Source organism: Plodia interpunctella, chromosome 15, assembly GCF_027563975.2.
Source record: "Plodia interpunctella isolate USDA-ARS_2022_Savannah chromosome 15, ilPloInte3.2, whole genome shotgun sequence".
Taxonomy (NCBI): domain Eukaryota; kingdom Metazoa; phylum Arthropoda; class Insecta; order Lepidoptera; family Pyralidae; genus Plodia; species Plodia interpunctella.
The window spans coordinates 5706046-5724996 of NC_071308.1; the positions used below are offsets into that span (position 1 = coordinate 5706046).

The 18951-nt window shown below is 36.1% G+C and overlaps 2 protein-coding genes across 4 annotated transcripts in view; both read left to right on the top strand.

The window, feature by feature from the left end:
• Window positions 1–88: 88 nt before the first annotated feature.
• Window positions 89–9787, top strand: LOC128675875 (arginine-glutamic acid dipeptide repeats protein-like). The gene is made up of 13 exons (XM_053755615.2): window positions 89–399; window positions 1257–1520; window positions 1824–2971; window positions 3745–3859; window positions 4792–4974; window positions 5206–5408; window positions 5569–5735; window positions 6614–6720; window positions 7394–7504; window positions 7890–7978; window positions 8343–8427; window positions 8584–8713; window positions 9268–9787. Exons 1-13 carry the CDS (start codon window positions 233–235, stop codon window positions 9292–9294), a joined length of 2796 nt encoding a protein of 931 aa, XP_053611590.1. The 5' UTR covers window positions 89–232; the 3' UTR covers window positions 9295–9787.
• Window positions 9788–10418: 631 nt separating this feature from the next.
• Window positions 10419–18951, top strand: part of LOC128676059 (uncharacterized) — a 46340-nt gene continuing 37807 nt past the window's right edge. Inside the window, exons 1-4 of one of the 3 annotated variants that reach the window (XM_053755995.2) lie at window positions 10419–10603; window positions 10766–10890; window positions 11678–11789; window positions 16806–16922. In XM_053755995.2, the coding sequence (XP_053611970.1) occupies window positions 10512–10603; window positions 10766–10890; window positions 11678–11789; window positions 16806–16922 (446 nt within the window). In that variant the 5' untranslated portion in view covers window positions 10419–10511. Of the gene's footprint in view, window positions 10604–10765; window positions 10891–11677; window positions 11790–16805; window positions 16923–17634; window positions 17790–18951 lie in introns of those variants that run through there. The other 2 variants (XM_053755994.2, XM_053755997.1) reach the window with 2 other exon arrangements.

Below are 18951 nucleotides of genomic sequence, written 5' to 3' on the forward strand. Positions count from 1 at the left end.
TAACAATCGATAATCGACTATCGAACGGCAACACTAGACTAGATCTCACTAACACTGAAAAAAAAAACAAGTTTGTTTCGTACACCCTCCCTACCATAAATGTCTTTACTTTTTTAATTTGAGGATTTTGAAGCCAATCAAGAATTGAAGATTCTAATCAAATTTTTCAGTTTTCATTTTAGTATTTAACAATTGCCTATTTTAATGTAAGATTGAGATTCAAATCGAGCAAATGATTCATAATAGTAAAGAAAATAAAAACAAGTCCGCTTTGAGCACAAGATGGGCGCAAATGTCAAAGCAAGAACAAATTATAGAAAAGAAGAAGATAGAAATCCAAGCAAAACTAGAGGCACAAAAGCAGGCGGCGGCACTTGCCGCTCAAGCGAAACTGTCTATGTAAGTCAACTGATTTGCGAGCTTATCTTTTCTAGTCATGTATTTATGTGTAATATGAGGTAGGTACAGGTTGCTACCTTCTATGCAGGTAGGTACATGTATCGACTTTGGTTTCTTGTGAGACATTTCAGTTTTAATTAATTTGTAAGCATATGTAGTCAATGAACGAAACGTGGGCGCTGCATAAGCAACGTAATAGAAACGTGTTTATCCTGTAACATATGGCATAACAGGCAATAACATTGGATAGATCCAGCCTGGTGACTTGCCTGAATCATGTCAAAGCTGTACAAATGCAGTCGAGACAAATGATAATTACCATAATAATAAAGATCTATGGTCTTGATCAAAATGCTATGTTGTTATTCCTATGAGTGTTTTGATGAAGCGACTGCGCTTGTATTACAATTTTTCAAATTTCAAAGACATGAACCAATTTTATTAACAGTCTATGAAATATAACAAATATACACTTAGGTACCTAACTATACCTAATGATGTTTTAGTAATATTTGATTCTATAAATCTCTTAATAAAATTGATAGATTGTAATGGCAGGCAGAATGGTTGTGGCGATTAAAATGCTCATAGGAATGACCATATAACCCTGTAACCACATGCATAGCCTGTTTCTGTATGTTAGTGGTTTTTTTTGTTAGGTAGGTACTTGTTTGGCACACTATACTAGAGTGTAAATGTCATTTCAATATTTATTTATTTATCTATTTATTTTTTGAAGGTAGAATTATTATTTAACCTGATGATTTTCTATTGAATTAAAAATTTTCTTTTAAGATAATATTTAGATAAAGAAAGCTTGGATGAGAGTTAATGCTAAAATGTGTGTACTTTTGTAGCACCAAACCCCAGGATGATAATAAAGGGAATATATTTTCAAATGATGGCAGCTTTATGAGCCAATTTAAAGCCCTCTTAGACAAACAAAAAAAGGAAAAGGAAGTTGCTGAAGAACAGCTAAAGGACAAAGTAGCTTCTGAAGCGAAAAAGAGAGAGCAAAATATTAAATTGGAAGATGTGAAGTATGCTCAAGATAATAGGTATGAAGAAGGACATATTGCTCTCAGTGAAGACAGGAGGCGGTCTGGTGAAAAAGGAAATAGGTAATTTCATATTTGCAAATAAATTAAAAGAAAAAACTTTTTTAAGAATAGCTTTTATTAAAATCCTCCAAAAAGAAGAAAATAAAATTTTCCTTTAAAATTTTAACTATCAACTTATATCCTCATTCTACACAATTTATATGACCATAAAAGCTTGAGATACTAATTGTTCAAAGCCTTGTTTGTAGCTTTTTGAGAAATACCTTGTATGATTTAAACTTTTGATGTGAAAAAGTTCCTATGTAGTTCTAATTTCTGAATAACTGCTTTTACTTTATTATTTATGAACCATCTTGTCCACAGGGAAAGACATCGCAGATGGAGTGATAGAAGCCGCAACCGACCCCATAGTCCTATGACACCTGTAATTGAGGATAGAAAGAAACCTCTTGATAACAAAATAATCCCACCTCTAATGCAAATACCTATTTGTCCCTCTGAAGATCAAAACTCTGACTCTGGCCATCAATGGCAAGGTGATAACTCTGAAGATGCCGATTCCAATCCAGAACTCCCACCTAACAATATGATGGGGGGACCGGGTATGATGGGTCCACGGCCTATGGGCCCAGGACCAATGGCTCCTGGTCCAATGGGTCCAGGTCCAATGGGCCCAAGTACTATGGGTCCAGGTCCCATGGGTCCAGGTCAAATGGGTGCAGGTCAAATGGGTCCAAATCCAATCGGGCCAGGTCCAATAGGCCCAGGACCAATGGGTCCAGGATCCATGGGACCTGGACCTATGGGTCCAGGGCCAATGGGTCCAAATCCAATGGGTTCAGGTACCATGGGTTCAGGGCCCATGGGCCCAGGTCCTATGGGTCCCGGGCTCATGGGGCCAGGGCCAATGGGTCCTAGACCAATGGGACCTGGAATTCATATGGGTCTAAGACCCGGAATGGGACCCGGCCCAGGTGGTCCTCCTTTTATGTGTCCACCCAATTTCACAATGCCCCCGAATTTTATGGGTCCAAGTGGGACAGGTGGGCCATGTGGCCCAGGCCCCATGTCTTCTAATATGTGTGCTCCCGGTGGGTCTAACAATTCAGTTCCTGGTCCGAATGGTCCAGCACCGCCTTTTTTTGGTCCACCTTTTCAGAATCCACCTATGATAGGCCCACCAAATTCAATGATGTCAAATAATAATGGAAATATGCCTTTTGGGGCCCCTACTCCACCTTTTGGACCTAATGGTTCCAACTTTGGACTAAATGGTCCCAATATGAATAACCAGAGTCAGAATATGTCATTCTTGCCAACTACCTCCAACAGTTCCATTCCCCTCCATTCCAACTCTGAGCCAAAGCCCGTAGACGCAGGGAGTATACGGCCCACTGAGCCAATGAAACTTCAAAGTATCCCACCTCCGATGCCTCTGCCTCTGAATAATATTCCAAAGCCGAAGGACATGGACCCTGGGAACATTCCCGTGCCGTCTAATTCTTTGCAAGGTAAACAGCGTTAAATTTTTAATCCTGATTTTTTAAACATAGAATTTTACTGTTTTCAAAATAAATCAATCACCTTGAAGGATGGATGTTTCACAGTGCAATTCTGATTGATATGTACTCCTAATTATTTTTAACAACAACATAATGTGACAAAATTTCTACGTGCAAGTATTAAGATTATTTTGTAAGCCAGTTTTGCTGGTAGTAAGAAAATACCAAATTTTACTATTATACATCAGTTTGTGATGCTATATAAAATGTCTGTATGCGTCAAAAAATCTATATGCACTGTGGAGCTTCCAGCTAAAAGCTCTGTGATAAAACAGCATTGATAACACAGGTTCTTTATTGTTGTTTCTGTAAGTTTCATCAAAGGGCTTGACGCGGTCCAATATAGCTCCACCACCAAAACGTGACAAATATTTATTTTAGTACACAACAGTGTAAATATAAAACTTAAACTAAGTACAAAGTAAGTACAGGAAGTTGATCAGTCAGATATAATGACTGATACCGATTCGCGTAATGGCTAATTCCTAAAAGGACTAATTCACACAATGGGTTTTAACCAACCCACTCAAAAATATGTGTCACTAATAACAAAAAAGTTTTTTTGAGACTAGGGTGCCATTTTGCGATTTGGGCAGATGACTAAACGGGTTATAGAAAAATAACCCGTGCGTACTTAGAAGTTTTAGTGGTGGGGCTTGTATTTCAAAGTGAGTTCGCGGTTCGCGTGGCATCCAGACGATTTGTTGACTCGTGGTGTGCAGTTCTCTCTACAGATATCCCGCCGGCTGTCCAGCGCGCAGCCGCCGAGGTCGCTACCAACGGCGACCACTGGGAAAATGTCCTGAAAGCAATTCACTCACAAGATCAAAATATGTGGTAATGCCACTGTAGCCTTGATACTGACGGGAGGATACGTGTATTATTTTTTTATTTCTTCCTTTGCCGCATTGGAATAATGTTATTGGTAACAGGTATCATGTTTATTATGCGATAGAAATACGAATGGATTTAGATTTTTCAGGTATGTGCGTATCATGAGCTAATCATTTTTCTGATTGGGTTGAAAATAATTTTTCTTTTTGCATAGGTATACAATTTCGTTTAATCATATTTAAATACATACGTGGCAGATTTGCCTGAAGGTCTAAGGTTGTCAATATAACCATTGAGAATGAAATGATATTATGTTGCGATTGTAGAGCGCAAATCTTATCTTTTTGAAGTATAAATTGAAATGTATTCCGAAACATTATGTAGAAGTTGCAATTTATGTTGTCATTCTTTAAACTTCTTTTTTTACTTGTTTGTACTATCTCAGCTTATTCTTTATTTACACTGTGGTTAACGGTGCTGGTTTTACATTGAAGTTCCACTATTGTCTTACATTGTATATTTCAAAATAATGTAAATATTTTTGTCGAGCCCAATAGAAGAAATAAATATTGTATTTACACAATATCTTTATACTGCAATGACATTATAGCAGTTTGTACTTTTTTATCATCTTATAGCGGAAGCGCTTATGATAAAATGCGTTACATTGTGTTTTTTACGCACCATACACTAATAGCCTACTAGCATTATTCCACTACGGTCTCAGGTTGGCATAACTGGATCAGAAGGACTGACAATGGCGATGCTTGTTTCATCTGCCTTTCGCCATTTTTTTTCTATATACTGTGAATATGGACGAAAGACATGGGCATAGGAAGATTTTCAATCCTATAAGATCTAGTTATAAACCTAAAGTCATTCCTTTGCTGTTATCCCCGTAATACAATAATGTTGTATGGCGTGTATTCTTACAGGTTCCTTCATAACACAAACTCCAATGAGTACAAGGCGTTCAGGGAGCTAGTACGCAAGATGAGAGATGACGGGGAACACAAACATGAAGTGAAGCCCGAGGACAAATATGAACCGGAGTTTTCTTTAGAGGACGATGACAGTAGCGACAGTAGACCTTATTTCAAAGAAGAGAAGAGTCATAGGTAAGTATTGTAATATAATTACCTCCGTCAATCTATGGGTACAAAACATGTGTGTATCAACGCAAAGGGGCGGGCTTATTTCAATTTTTGTATCCATTGGGCGACGAACTATACTTAGGGCCAATTGCCATCCTTTACCAAATATCAATTTATCACGTCAACCATGGGCCACTGGACCTTTTACCGTTGTTTGGAAGAATTCATCCATATCTATACTAAAAACATTTACAGTTACAACGATTCAAATAGCCAACCGCGTTGGAATATGGGCGTCAAGCGCGAACAGGCGAGCTCTCAAAGCGACGAGGAGCCGGAAGCGAAGAAAGAGAGAAGACGCAAGAAGAAGTCCAGGTGGGGCGACGACCCCCCCGCCGACATCAAACCTCCAAGACTCGTGTTTCCCCCACCGCCACCACCGCCTGTTATAACACCTGGTTTGTATATGTTCTCCTTTCTATATCATAAATATAATGCTAGCTATACAGTCTGTCCAAAAAGTGAACAAATAAAAAGAAGACACTGTCTCCTGACGGCTGGCAACACTCTGTGTTTATCAACCAATCGTGACTTTTAGTGCTAACAACTATTTTCCAGGTGTCCAGCTAGCCAAAATAGACGAGGAAGGCCTAAAGTTGACTACAATGAACCGCAACAATCACGCGTTGATGCAGTACGCTATGACCAACTACGGGACCACCAACCTCAGCCCGGAGGACTGGAAGAAGTGTGAAGACAACTTCAAACTCAACCTTCTTTATCAGGTAAAATCAATATATGTGATGTTTCTCAGGCAAGCGCATACGGGAGGAATAATACGGAATTCTCAAAATACGGGATTCTTAAAATATACTGTAACTTTTGTATACATACAAAAGTTACAGTATATTTTAAGAATTTTAAGAAAAAAAAAGATCAAAAATAAATATACATGTATATTTATTTTTGATCTTTTTTAGTTTATATAATATTTATATAATTTATATGATATTCATAAGGAAGTTGGGTCACATGCCTGTATGTCGATTGTACAAAAATTTCATTTACATGTATAAAATTAAAATTATAAAAAATAAATAGTTTTACAATTTTTATAATAATTATATTATTATTATTAATTTGTATATTAATTAATTAATAATAATAATTATTATTATATAATAATAATTTTAATCTGAATAGTTTATAAATAGCAGATTTCAGAAATAAGCGTAATTAAAAATCGTTACATATCTTTACCAGTGGAACATCACTACCTACTTACATAAATATGTATAGCGTAATTTTTGTAACATTGCTCAAGTAATATATGCTATGCTAACACAAATCCTTACATATTATAAAACAAAGTCCTCTACCATGTCTGTCTGTCTATTCGCGATAAATTCTACTGCACGGATTTTCATTCGGTTTTCACCAATAGATAGAGTGAGTTCTGAAGAAAGTTTAGGGGTTTAATTTGATACGTTTTTACCCAAGCGAAGCCGGAACTTGCCGCTAGTATTATATAAATTAAGTTTGTGGGTAAACTTCTGAATCACTAAAAATATTTCCTTAGTGTCATAGAGTACATTTTATGCCCACATATACCCATGGGAGCGAAGTCCCGGAACGCAGCTAATAGATACATTATATTTTTCAGGACATGCTGAAAAAACGCCAAGAAGTGGAGAGGCTGGCGTACGCTGGGAAACACAAGTATGAATACGACAGCGACGAGGACACGTCTGATGGGACCTGGGAACACAAGTAAGACTTCGCTTACTCTATTTTGGTCTAATATAGAAGTTCTCAACTTTAATGAACAAGGAAAAGCTAAGCATTTGACGCAGACATTATACTGAAAACATTATTAGACATTTTAATATTAGACATTTAAATGAAAACTTGTTTTATACACAGGCGTAACAGCTGATACTGTTATTAGACTTTCAATAAAGTTCAAATTATGTTGTTATGACTTTGCAAAATAATTAGATCGTGTAAAAATGTTTTCATCAACGCGTTTTTCATGGTTTTTATTTTATTATATATTATATTATTTTTTTTCAAATTTCATATTAATATTATAAATCTATCGGTCTGTTCCGATTTACGGTTAAACAGCTGGACCAATTTTGATGAAATTGAGTATGTAGTTAAAACCACAGTTCAAACACTGCCTTTTTTTTAAAAAAATCAATCCCCTTGTTCGAAAATCATGTCTGTTCCGCTTTCGCAGCGCGAGCGAAGCCGTGGGCAAAAGTTAGTGAACAATATTTTCGTGGAACCGCAATAGATGGTTTTCGCTAGCGCTTCGCGGAGCACACTTTGACCGCTGGTCTAACGGTCGAGAGCATAGACAAGAGATAGATTATAGAATAAACCGGTTTGAATACTTGTCATTCTGTATGTTTTATTAATAATTGTTTAACGGTTGAAGGTTGCGTGCCAAAGAGATGACAGCTACAGAACGGTGGGCCACGGAGCTCACCAAACAAGCGGCAGGGAAACATCACATTGGCGACTTCTTGCCACCCGAGGAACTCAAAAAGTAATACATGCATTTTCAAACATTCTCCGTTTTACTGTAAAAAGGTATTTTCCGTTTTACAAAAAAAAATTTGAAACATTATCTAATTATTGCGTGTTCTCGATTCCTTCGAGGCTGTGACGCCCCGAAGCCCAGCCCAAAAAGATTTTTAACATTTATGTTTAACACTTGCTTAATTCATTATCCACACAAAATTAAAACACATTGAAAACTAGAAAATGTCATTCAACGCACGTGACATCTAAAAATGGAAGGATAATGTTACTTTCGAAATAATTTAAAATTTTTATACGTTTGAGGTTTTTTGAGGACTGTAGTGTAGGTGCTCCAAGAGAATATTTCCCGAAATCCGATAATTGAGGAATACTGACATTCTTTTTTATAGATTTATGGAGAAGTATTCAGCGGTGAAAAGCGGCAAGGAACCAGACCTGAGCGACTACAAGGAGTTCAAACTTAAAGAGGACAATGTTGGTAAGTCATCAGGGTCATCGTTTATTTGAAATCAAGTCTATAACACGTACATGCTCTACACAACAAAGTTGGCAATAAAATTATGTATGTTTTTGTTAAATGTTTTCAAAAATTTTCGCTGAAAATCCGGCTTTAAATATAATCATAAACTTGTTTGTTCCAACGAGTAATTCGTCGACATTCGGCAAATAAATTAATGTTTGTTAACATATATGGTTATTCTGAGGTGCAAAAAAATGATATGACATTATTTATCTAATATGCGATATGGGTATCGATATATGTATAATATGGGTTTATCCCGTGCAGAAAACGAAAATTACATCAAATTATTATTAAGTATTTAACATTGCGATTTTTTCAGGTTTCAAAATGCTGCAGAAGTTGGGCTGGAATGAAGGCCAGGGTCTCGGTGCTGAGGGTACCGGTATAGTGGAACCGATCAATAAGTACGCACATACACGATATTTGATCAGAAGAACATATTTAATTATTAATTTATATTTTAAAACTTGTGTTTGTTCGCTTGCCAGCATGAGCAGCTCGTGGCACCGTAACAAGCGTCGAGAAGGTAAGCGTTATTTACTGTATATTTCGTGTCGCAGGGCGCAGCAGCCGCTGTCCACACTGGGGCTGGGCGCGGACGCGGCGGACGGCGTGGCGGCGGACGACGACGAGTTCGACGCCTACCGCAAGCGCATGATGCTGGCCTACCGCTTCCGGCCCAACCCGCTGGTGAGCGCAGTCTGTGGCGTAAACTTGATTGATATTGATAAATGTTACCTTGTGGAATCCTAACATTTTATAAATGCGAAATTATTAAGTTTGATATCTTTTTACGCTCTATCTACTCAACCGATCATCTTGAAATTTACATACATTTAGTTTGAAATATGGAGAAGGATATAGGGTATCTTTCATTCCGGAAAAATAATAGTTCCCGTTGGAAATTGACGCGGACGAGCCGCGAGTAAAAGCTAGTACTAAGCTGAAGTAATCTATTATTATTTGAAGTGACATCTTATACAGTGAAATAATTTGTGGTGTTGCCTTGGAACAGTGAGCCAGATTGCTCTTAGTTGGCAAAATATTATTGATGAATTATAAATTATATTTCGTTATACCTATCACATTGGGTTAATAGAGCTGTTCAATTAGGGTTGCCACATAGCTTATTTTTTAGTTTTCGTACATAATTTGGTATTTTTACAAAAAGTGTTTTTTTTTAAGATAAATGTATAGTGTATATAATATAATTGATGCAAAAAATGACTTTTTCTTATTTTCAGAATAACCCGAGACGCCCGTACTATTAGAAGATAGACTTCATTGAATTAGTTACTTTAAGTTTGCATGTGTGCAGTGCATGAACGTTTCCTATTTGAGGTAATGAAATTATGTTAAGTTTATTTGAAGCCTAAGAAAAGCAAGTTTTTTTTATTCGTACAAAATTTATTTAGTATTTTATATAATAGTATATGTAATGTATGTATGTCAAAGGTAATAAGCGCAATGTCTAATGTCTAGTTATATTACGTTTCCACGAAGAAAACGTCACGTTTTTCTTGGTTTTAAAGGTTACTTTGGTCGATTTGGTTTCATGAAAAATAAAATTAGAATTAGTATAGTGAAAAATTAGGATAATATTTGTGCAGTTTAGAACATTTCCCCAAGATTGTCGATATCTGATGAATAAAGAATTAATTGCAGCCTAAGTACCATTTTACAATTATGTTTATTTAACATACATAGATTTGTACTTAGATGTACTGTTGTTATAATATGAAATAAACATTTTTGAAACTCTAATCTTCTTTTATTTGTCTTTTAAAAACTACTAGGTTTCTAGGACTTTATCCTTCCCACTCCCCTAGCAATGGAGTAACAGTTGAAATTTTTACCGCCTTATTAATAAACATTTAATTCTCTAATTGGAGTAGTATATCTTTGTTTCGTCCCTCTCTCTCTTTTCAACATTTGACATTGAAAGAACGAGACAATACAAAGTATAACTATTCCGAGGCTAATCAGAGAATAACGTTTTTATTAATAAGGGGGCTTAAGTCCAACCAACATTATATGAAATTAGTTTACCGAACGACGCCATATCGCTACGCCGACTGGTAGGGTCGCCATGTAAGGATGACGGCGAGTATTGTGAATTATGTATAAGACTGTTCGTTGTAGACTACTACCTAATCATCTCACTCTCACTCTTACAAAAACTACTGAGCCAAGCTAATTATATATCTTATGCTAACTTACAGTACTTACTAATTCACTACATCTGTATTGAATAAAAATATTTTTTAGCCGCGGGAAAAGGCGAAGTCGCGGACCAAAGCTAAGTTCATTCATGATCTAATTGTGTTTTCGTTTCAACGAAGCGGCGCGCTCTAGTGTAGAGTATAAAATTAGATTGTTAGTGACAAATTCCACGCGCTGTTCCATCAATGTTTTTGTTAGATTTCTATGAAGTTTAATGCAGTGTTTGCAAAAGTGCACCTGTTCTAAAGTTCGGTTTGTTTAAGACATGATTGTTAGGAAGAGTGCAAGTTGCAATGAATGCAAATTACCGAGCTCATCAAGCAGTTCGTCTTCTGAAAGTGATACGCCGTTGAGACGGTATGTATGTATTGAACATAACCAATAAAGAAGTTCGTTTCTTATTTTTTAACAATCTTGCCATGTCGTTTTATGATTTTTAGCAATTGGAAGAAATTTATATAAAAATATGTACTTAGTACCTTTAGTATTTAGTTTCCTTTACAACTTTACATTTATTAGGTTCAACCGCATTCTTCGGTGTTCGGTTGCTCGTCACTGGGCTTACTTCAGGAGACAAAGGCCTGATTTGAGGACTCGAGGGCGTTCCGTCTCTGATGCTGGTCTCTGCTCCATCGTCGATAACGGTAATGATAATAACACTGATCTAGCTAAGTTAACAACAATTGCCTAACGCAAAGAGAGTCGAGGATTTGAATATAGGTACATAGTACGGAGCGCGATTCGCGCGTGTCTCGCCTATTATTTATTGGCATAACTAAAAATCCGGCCTCGAATGAAATCCGCGCGAATCTGGTCTGTTCTTTCGTTCTAGACCGGATTTATCCGATCAGATGATAAATCTCCCTTAAAATCAGCGTCATGAGTCATCATGACCTTGTGTCTTGACACAAGCTGAAGAAGAAGCTTTTGATGCAACCAAAACTTAAACTTATGTTGATTATTGAATATTGTTATTTCATGGTACAGTCAACAGCACATCAAGTTACCCTGCATATATGCCCGGCCCGGTAATAGAGGCGAGTTTGCAACTTGTTGTTTACTGTACTATGTTTTAAGCTCCAAATAAATAATTTCTATTTCTAAAATTTACTTGCCGTCTTTGATCACTCCGCGGGGGTTTTCGTATAGGTATCTCCGATATTCAGATCAACCATGTACTACTCAAGTACTTTCCGAACATGAGAAATAAAAATATTATTGTGCGGAACCTGAGAAAATAGGTTTTCTCTGATCCCATGCTGTGCCTTCATTGATTATACATACAAATATTGTACATCATACACCTACATGTCGGAGCTCTGAATAATCAGATGTTTTCCATTCCTCCACGAATGAAACTCATCGACTCGAATCGGTCACCTACCTAGGTACTCTGTATTACCGCTGAAAACGTTTATATCCTTTCGTCAGATCCTGATTTGGAATACTTGGACATAGCGCCGGCGGTGCCTCGACGTTCATTGCGGCCCGTGCGCATGTTTGATGAAGCCATCGATCCACTTTTGCCTGCGCTTTTCATCTCGTAAGTAGCTAACGCCCTTCAGCTAACGACAGTATCTATGGCCTAATGCGAAGGCGGATTTTGTTGAGCCGCTTATTCTTCACTTGCACTTTGTAGGTCCGCGATAGACTGATATTTAAATATTTTTTTACGTCCATAAGTCATCTTAATCATCCTAAGTTGAATAAAAACATTTTGAATTCATGACATCTTCACACGACTTTTACGACTACCGCCATATAAATTGATTGAAGTAGTGATTGTGATTATGAAGCGGAGATTGATTGATTGAAGAAGAATACCAAATACCCTAATGCATAAGGATTTACTATTTCAATACTCACTGAAAACAGAAAAGTGATGTATATAATCATCCTAATTTGAATTTAAAAAAAATAATTCATGTCATCTTTACACGATTTTTACGACTACCACCATATAAATTGATTGATTGAAGTAGAGATTGTGATTGTGAAGTGGAGATTGAATGATTGAAGAAGAATGTCAAATACCCTAATCGTTTTAGATTTACTATTTCAGTACTCACTGAAAACTGAGAAAACATTATGTGGAAACTCAGGTTTTACCGGAAGTTGCGGGTCTATGAAACGGCCATAGTTAGTCAGATTGGTATACACACCCTCGGTAATTTACATAGTAGTCTACTTATATACAGGAAGCTGTTTCCATTGACATTGATTTCACGTATCCTTGACCAGTGTGTGACCTCGTGTCGTGTTATTTTCCCGATTTCCTTGATCTTGGAATCTTGGGAACGCTGATTGGAATTTTCTTGTAATTACTCTTTAGTTTTTGGGCCAGATTTGACGACTAGACGACGACTCGACTTATCTATATTGTAGAATGTAGAATATTGTAGAAAACAAAATATTGTAGCCATAGCCATCATATATTTAATATTGTTATTTCTTTATTTTACTTTACTACTTATATCCCAGCTGAAAATCAGCGCTGTGGTTCATGTTACAGCATTATAGGTAGCTGAGCTGATATTGCTGGCAACTTCGTTTTTTTTACCTATAAATTGATGTGTTTATAACTGTTTTTATTTGTGACGAATAAAGCTTTTCGTTCTTTATACTCGATTTCGTTCTTTATACTCGATAAAAATATTAGGAAGTAACGCTTCTTTTGTTTTGAACATAACGTCAATATACAATTCTTTACAAACAACAAGCATTCAAGTACATAGTAGGTACTTGAATGCTTGCTGATTGTAAAGAGTTGAGTCTAATTCTTAAAGTTGGAAACCTTCAATATCGTAATACAAACAAGTTACGCAAGAATATCTTCTTGTAGTACATACGAGTGCAAACCGTTTTGCAAACACGGGATAAAACAAAATTGCCGCCAGTTCTTCCATCATACATATGATTGCAATCAATATCATGCGCAATGCATCACTGCGCATGTTTCCCTAGGACCTACCACCGCGCACACAAATCCCACATTTATTTCTTCATTCCTAATAGCTATAATCCCGCGGAGCCCCCATCGGTGCCCAGATGACAGTGACTCCGTTATTGAAGAGTGCATGTGGAACTTACAGTTCGCTGTAATTTCCATTTGTTGTAAAGCGGTGGACATAAATCGTGTTTCAGTGTGATTACAAAATCAATATATTAATTAGCTGTAAGACTTGCTTAGTTTAAAGGTTTTTGTGATCAATTGTGTCGGGAATGGCGTATTTTTGATATCGTGTTTTGGAAAGATACTCCATCACAGATCGTGGCCGTGTTAAATTAAAAATCAATTAAGGATTATTGTTATGAATAACGATTTATGTTATTCAATGTCGGTTTTGATCAAAATTATAGATTATGCTTATATGATTCATCTACCGATGTAATTTACAATAATGCCGGTGTGTTGCGTGCGCATTTTCATTCTTATCGGAATTTATAAAAGCTGTTTATAAAACTAAGCTAAATTGATTTTTGACAGTAATTTCATTGAGTTCTATATTAATAAAAATGACTATGTGAAGAATATACGTACTTGTGTGAAGTGGTTAGAGTAGGTATGTTTGCTACTCAAAAAGGAAAATCTAGTGGATCGATTTCGATGAAATTTGGTGGATAGGACAGGAGATAAATAAATAAAATAAAATTTACGTATTTCTAATATCTTTGTTGAATTTTATTATTATTTAAGTCAATTTGATATAATTTATTAATATTGTTAATCTGGAATAGCTAGGTTTCTTCTGTGAAAATTCACACGGCAGCGAAGGCGCTACAAACTTTTTAATTATATAAGAAGGTAAACAAACCGATATGTGAATACATGAAAAAATCATTGGAAATAAATTGTGTCATCAAGAGTAATCCAATGATCTTTTGCGGCTTCCATGCCTGTACGTACGTAACATAGCTCTACTATATTACGATACTTCCTTAAAGATTATACTCGTAGATACTTGAACTAGAACTGACCGGTTCCGTACGGTAAAATATTCCTCAAAAAAATCCTGTCTTATAGTTATAATCGCATCCAATCCCCAATTACGTTTTAAACTCACAAAATGTACCTAGGTATGTTTAGATAAAGCTATTTTAGTTTATAGGGTTCCCTTCATTGTCACTTTAAAAAAATAAAATCTGTTTTTTCGCGTTTTTCTTGTTGCTTCATCAACGGCAGAGTTGTTGGAGCTTCTTACTTTTTCTTCTCCACTTCACACTGTCTTCGGTACTTACCTATCCCAGTCTTACTCGATGCATATTTAATTTTTTTAAAATATAAGTATCTGAATAAATTATATATTGTAGAAGTGTCGAGATATTGGTACTGATCGAAATTTGCTTTACAATTGTACAGTCAGCAATTTCAGTTTCTAAATCATCAGTGGAAAAAGTACATAGATGAAAATGCGCTAGTGATACAATTATCATATTTAATTAATAATTAGCTACTTTTGTGCAAAGTTAGCAATGGGATGGATCATAAGTCAAAAGTACTGCCTAATTTGAGATATGACGAGTGTTAGTCGTCAAGTGACTTCGTAAAACATCGTGTCATAAAAGTGTATATAAAATATCAAGTCATTAGTCGGTTGAAGAGAATATTTCGGTAAGTCATTTTTTTCAGTTTTTAAAACATTTAATGTGATATGTATAAAGTCAGAATAATCGAACTACTAAAGAAAAAGTTTTTTTTCAATGCAATTTTTGCCACAAACTTTTATTGTTTTATTGTTGTCATCAGAGAGATTTTGTGGCGTTAAACGCCTGAGAAAAAACCCATGTTCGTACTTAAATCGTTGAGGAGTTCCCTCGTTGGGAGCCGATCTTGGGTGAACCATCAGGTTATGCTTATCACAGTAATGAATTGTTATGGAAACTGAAGGGACGTAGGAAATTTCAACTTTGGTGAAAGTAGGAACAACTGGAAGTACGACTAGGAGAAATCTAACTTGCTGTGAATACAGCCAGATAAGCTATCATATAAGCCAGATAAGTGACAGGTGAAATTAAAAAACGAGCTTATAAAAAGAAAGCAACGTGTCTAACACATACCAGGGTTATGGTAGGGATTATCAATTAGGGTTAGGGTAGGGTTACCAATTTCTCAGGATTTGTCATAAGATAGCCGGATTTTTGGGCTTTCTTCATGATTCCAAGGGGATTCTGTAACCACCAATAAAATACAGTACCCTACATATGTCTCTGTGATCAAATTTCGATCTCTTTATCGCCAGTTAAATAACCTAAAAAGAAATTGCACAAATTTCCCCTAACGACTTAGACCCCGAGAAATCCGAGATATTTTTATATGTTGTATGATGTTTCCCAAATGACTCTATGGCTTGCCGGTGTCCATGGACTGCGGTATTTGCTTACCATCAGGCAACTCGTATGATCATTGCCTATGTTATATTTTAAGAGAATTATTTTCTATAGGTCAGCATGGCGACACTGATTCCCGACTTAGTTCCTGCTTGCAGTTTGTCATAAGCTTATCATGCCAAGGTACCTTGCATGTGCAATGTGCATGGTGTTTTCATACATTATTTTACCAACGCTACATTACATAATGAGACGTCTTAGGTACCTATTGGAATATTGTCATCATCCATACTATCCATGTTTATAAATGTGAAAGTCTGTCTGTTCCTCCTTCATGGCTAAACCAATCGACCGATTTTGATTAAATTTGGTATGCATGTAGTTAGAGACCCTCGTTCAAACATAGGCTAATTTTTTTTCACATATCACAACCAAATGACTATAATATGGGGTGAAAGTTTGTATGAAAATCGTGTCTGTTCTGCTTACGCAGAGAAATTACTCTTGATGACGCAGAGAAATTCACGCGGGCGAAGCACCGGGTAAACGCTTGTTGTCAATAAATTGGGCTCAACAAACATCATGTACTACTGTACTATACCATACAATATTTTTTTTTCAAAGCTAGGTACCCTACTTACATAAATTCAACACAAAAGTAACGTTTTTCTTTCTTTCATTAGAATACATTTTACATACAGTAGCTTTCGAGGTACCTACATAATTTACCACTGTTTTAAATTTACCTATCTTTACCTTGTTCTTGTAGCTTTTTCGCTTGCAACTGTTTCCAAACCTAACACTACCGAAGATGATAATTATCTTTTAGCGTGCTTTGTATAGTTTATTAACGCAAGTTAATGTGTTTTATTTAAACAAAAACAATATTTTTATTAAATTAAATTAATAATTCTTCCATTTTTACGTTTTTAAATATAACAACATATTACAAAACAATGTATATTTTTATTTCAAAAATATAAAATGGTAAAAACAAAAGATGGCGTAATCAAGACTCAGGTTCCGATGGAGTCCTGCAAAAGTTTTTTCGGCTTTTAAGTTTTAATGGTGTATTCGAAATTCAGAAGATGATGCATAACTTATTGACGTCAATAAACCTTAGCTAAATCGACTTCCGAAAAGCAGGTGAAGATGAAGCGGCGCAACAAACTTTACCACAGCCTTTTCCCCAAAGACTACAAAATACAATTGTGTTGTTATCATTTATCAGGTCGGCGGGAGGGTCGAGCAGTGCGGTCGGCGTCGAGGAGGCGAGCGACGGTAGTGACGCCGAGCGGCCAAGGAGAGGACATCATCTCCGCGTGCCAACACCAGCATTTCCTGGACAGTGAGTATATTACAATAGAATAGGATTTGGAAACACAACTGTTTCTCGTCCTCGCGGAGCTGGACGCCCCTAAGCCTAGTGAAAAAATCAACCATTACCATTTTGAAGATTTGGCTACGCTTTTACAACCGGCTGTCTGCCTGACGTCAACCTCTTTGGGGACGCTACCGTGGCCTATCAGCTGTTAAGGCATGTGTCCCTTAGTCGCCTGGTTCTACATGCATGGTAGGAGTGAGAGAGTCTAGAGAGGGATCATACGCTAATACACACATAACATAGCTTCATTATACTAATACATTAACAGAAAACAAATAAACTAATGTTGTGTGCGTCCCCCTCGGATTTAAAGAAAATAGATCTAAGTTGAAGGAGGGATAAAATAGATTCGTTTTTATTTTTAAAATGTTTTTTTCCTTGCTTCAATACGGGTTTATCTACTTACTCTATCGTGGAAATTAATGTATAATTTGATAATTTAATTTATTGAAGTTTGTGTTTTCATGGTTAAGTACATATAGTATAAGTACTTCTGTTTTTATGATGATTATGTGTTCCCCTTATCGGCAAACGAGCAGGTTTAGAGCAGCCACATATCATATCTCAAATGTTTATTTATTCATCTTCATTATCTGCAACTCAAATACAAAACTGTGATACCTAAGCGAATGGCATGTAGTGTACTTTCACGTTTCTTGTGAATGAAATTAATGATGTTAATTGTGCGGTGATGGATAAAGATGATTTAGAAGAACACCATCGAGTGAGATGGAGTATTAGAAGGGATAGTTTGCCATTAAATGGGATAAAACGTGTGTGGAATAAGGGTAGACACAGCATCAGTGCAGACGGCTTTCACTGGAGAAGAAGGTATAATTGTCTGTCTTTTTCTACCATGTTTTAAAGTGAATCAATATTTGATTAAGTTTAAAAAAAAGTATAAATATAATATATACTTACCTAACTATTCCTCTATCACTGTAAGAGAGTCATCAGGTAGGCCCAGGGCGCATGCCTACTAGTATAAAAAAATAGACAATAAATCAATAAAGTATCAAATAATAGATAAATTTTGATTGAATAATATTAAAAAACACAAAAACCACGGAATCGACAATAGAGCTGAATCTTAAAATGATCGGATAGTTTTTCTAATCAAAGATGCATCACGTGATTAAAAACCATGAATATCGAAGGCCGTGCGAAGTTGAGAAGAAAAATTAGAAAAGTGGACCTTCGGCTTCGCCGCTTTGCTGCTGATGAAGAAACGAAGAACCCGGGAAAATGAGAGATGAGAGAGAGCAATGACCATATTAAATTTGGTTCAAGCGTTTGGGAGCTACAACGCGCGGCACTAGGAGATAGACAGACGGATACACCAGTACTACGTAGACATCCCCAATTTACCGTTAATAATATTACTGGATATTTTACAATTCTGCATTGCTATGAGTGCGTTGTAGATTATAAAATTGAGGAAGATCAAATCAAATATCTTTATTTATTACTTACATGGTAACATTTATCATTTAGTTATAAAACTATGTGTCGTCCCGTCACCAACAAAAAGCCCACCTCCGAACTTGATAGAATTTTCTCAGATGGTGGACGACCAGTTAGATATCAGGACAGATGCTGTGTATTATTGTAGTAAGTAATTTGTGATAATAATATAAGTACATAGAATGAAATTACACTTAAATAAGTGCATGGAATGGAAAAATCATTAAAATTCAGTGACTACGTGTGTAAATAACTGATAATGAATGACTGAAATGATGAGTTTGCAGGCATAATCTAGATACTTCCTTAGATAATAAAACGACACGCACATTGGAGAAGTACTTTAATCTAATTAACCTGAGAAAACCAAGAATGACTGCTTTAGGTCAAGATACCTGTTTGATTGTTCTTCGATCATTGTTTTTGTGATCATTTTATTATGTAGTTTAATATGGCAAGTCCGCATTGTCATGCTTTATTTCTTGATCTAATCTTCTGGAATTATCGCTTTTTGAAAGTAGGCGTGCTT

What these genes read in the sequence shown, in the direction of transcription:
- LOC128675875 (XM_053755615.2), top strand. Translation starts at nt 233, where the DNA reads ATGATTCATAATAGTAAAGAAAATAAAAACAAGTCCGCTTTGAGCACA. An exon ending in AAAGAAGAGAAGAGTCATAG is followed by an intron (nt 4,975 to 5,205) that starts GTAAGTATTGTA and finishes AAACATTTACAG; the next exon opens with TTACAACGATTCAAATAGCC. An exon ending in GCTTCCGGCCCAACCCGCTG is followed by an intron (nt 8,714 to 9,267) that starts GTGAGCGCAGTC and finishes TCTTATTTTCAG; the next exon opens with AATAACCCGAGACGCCCGTA.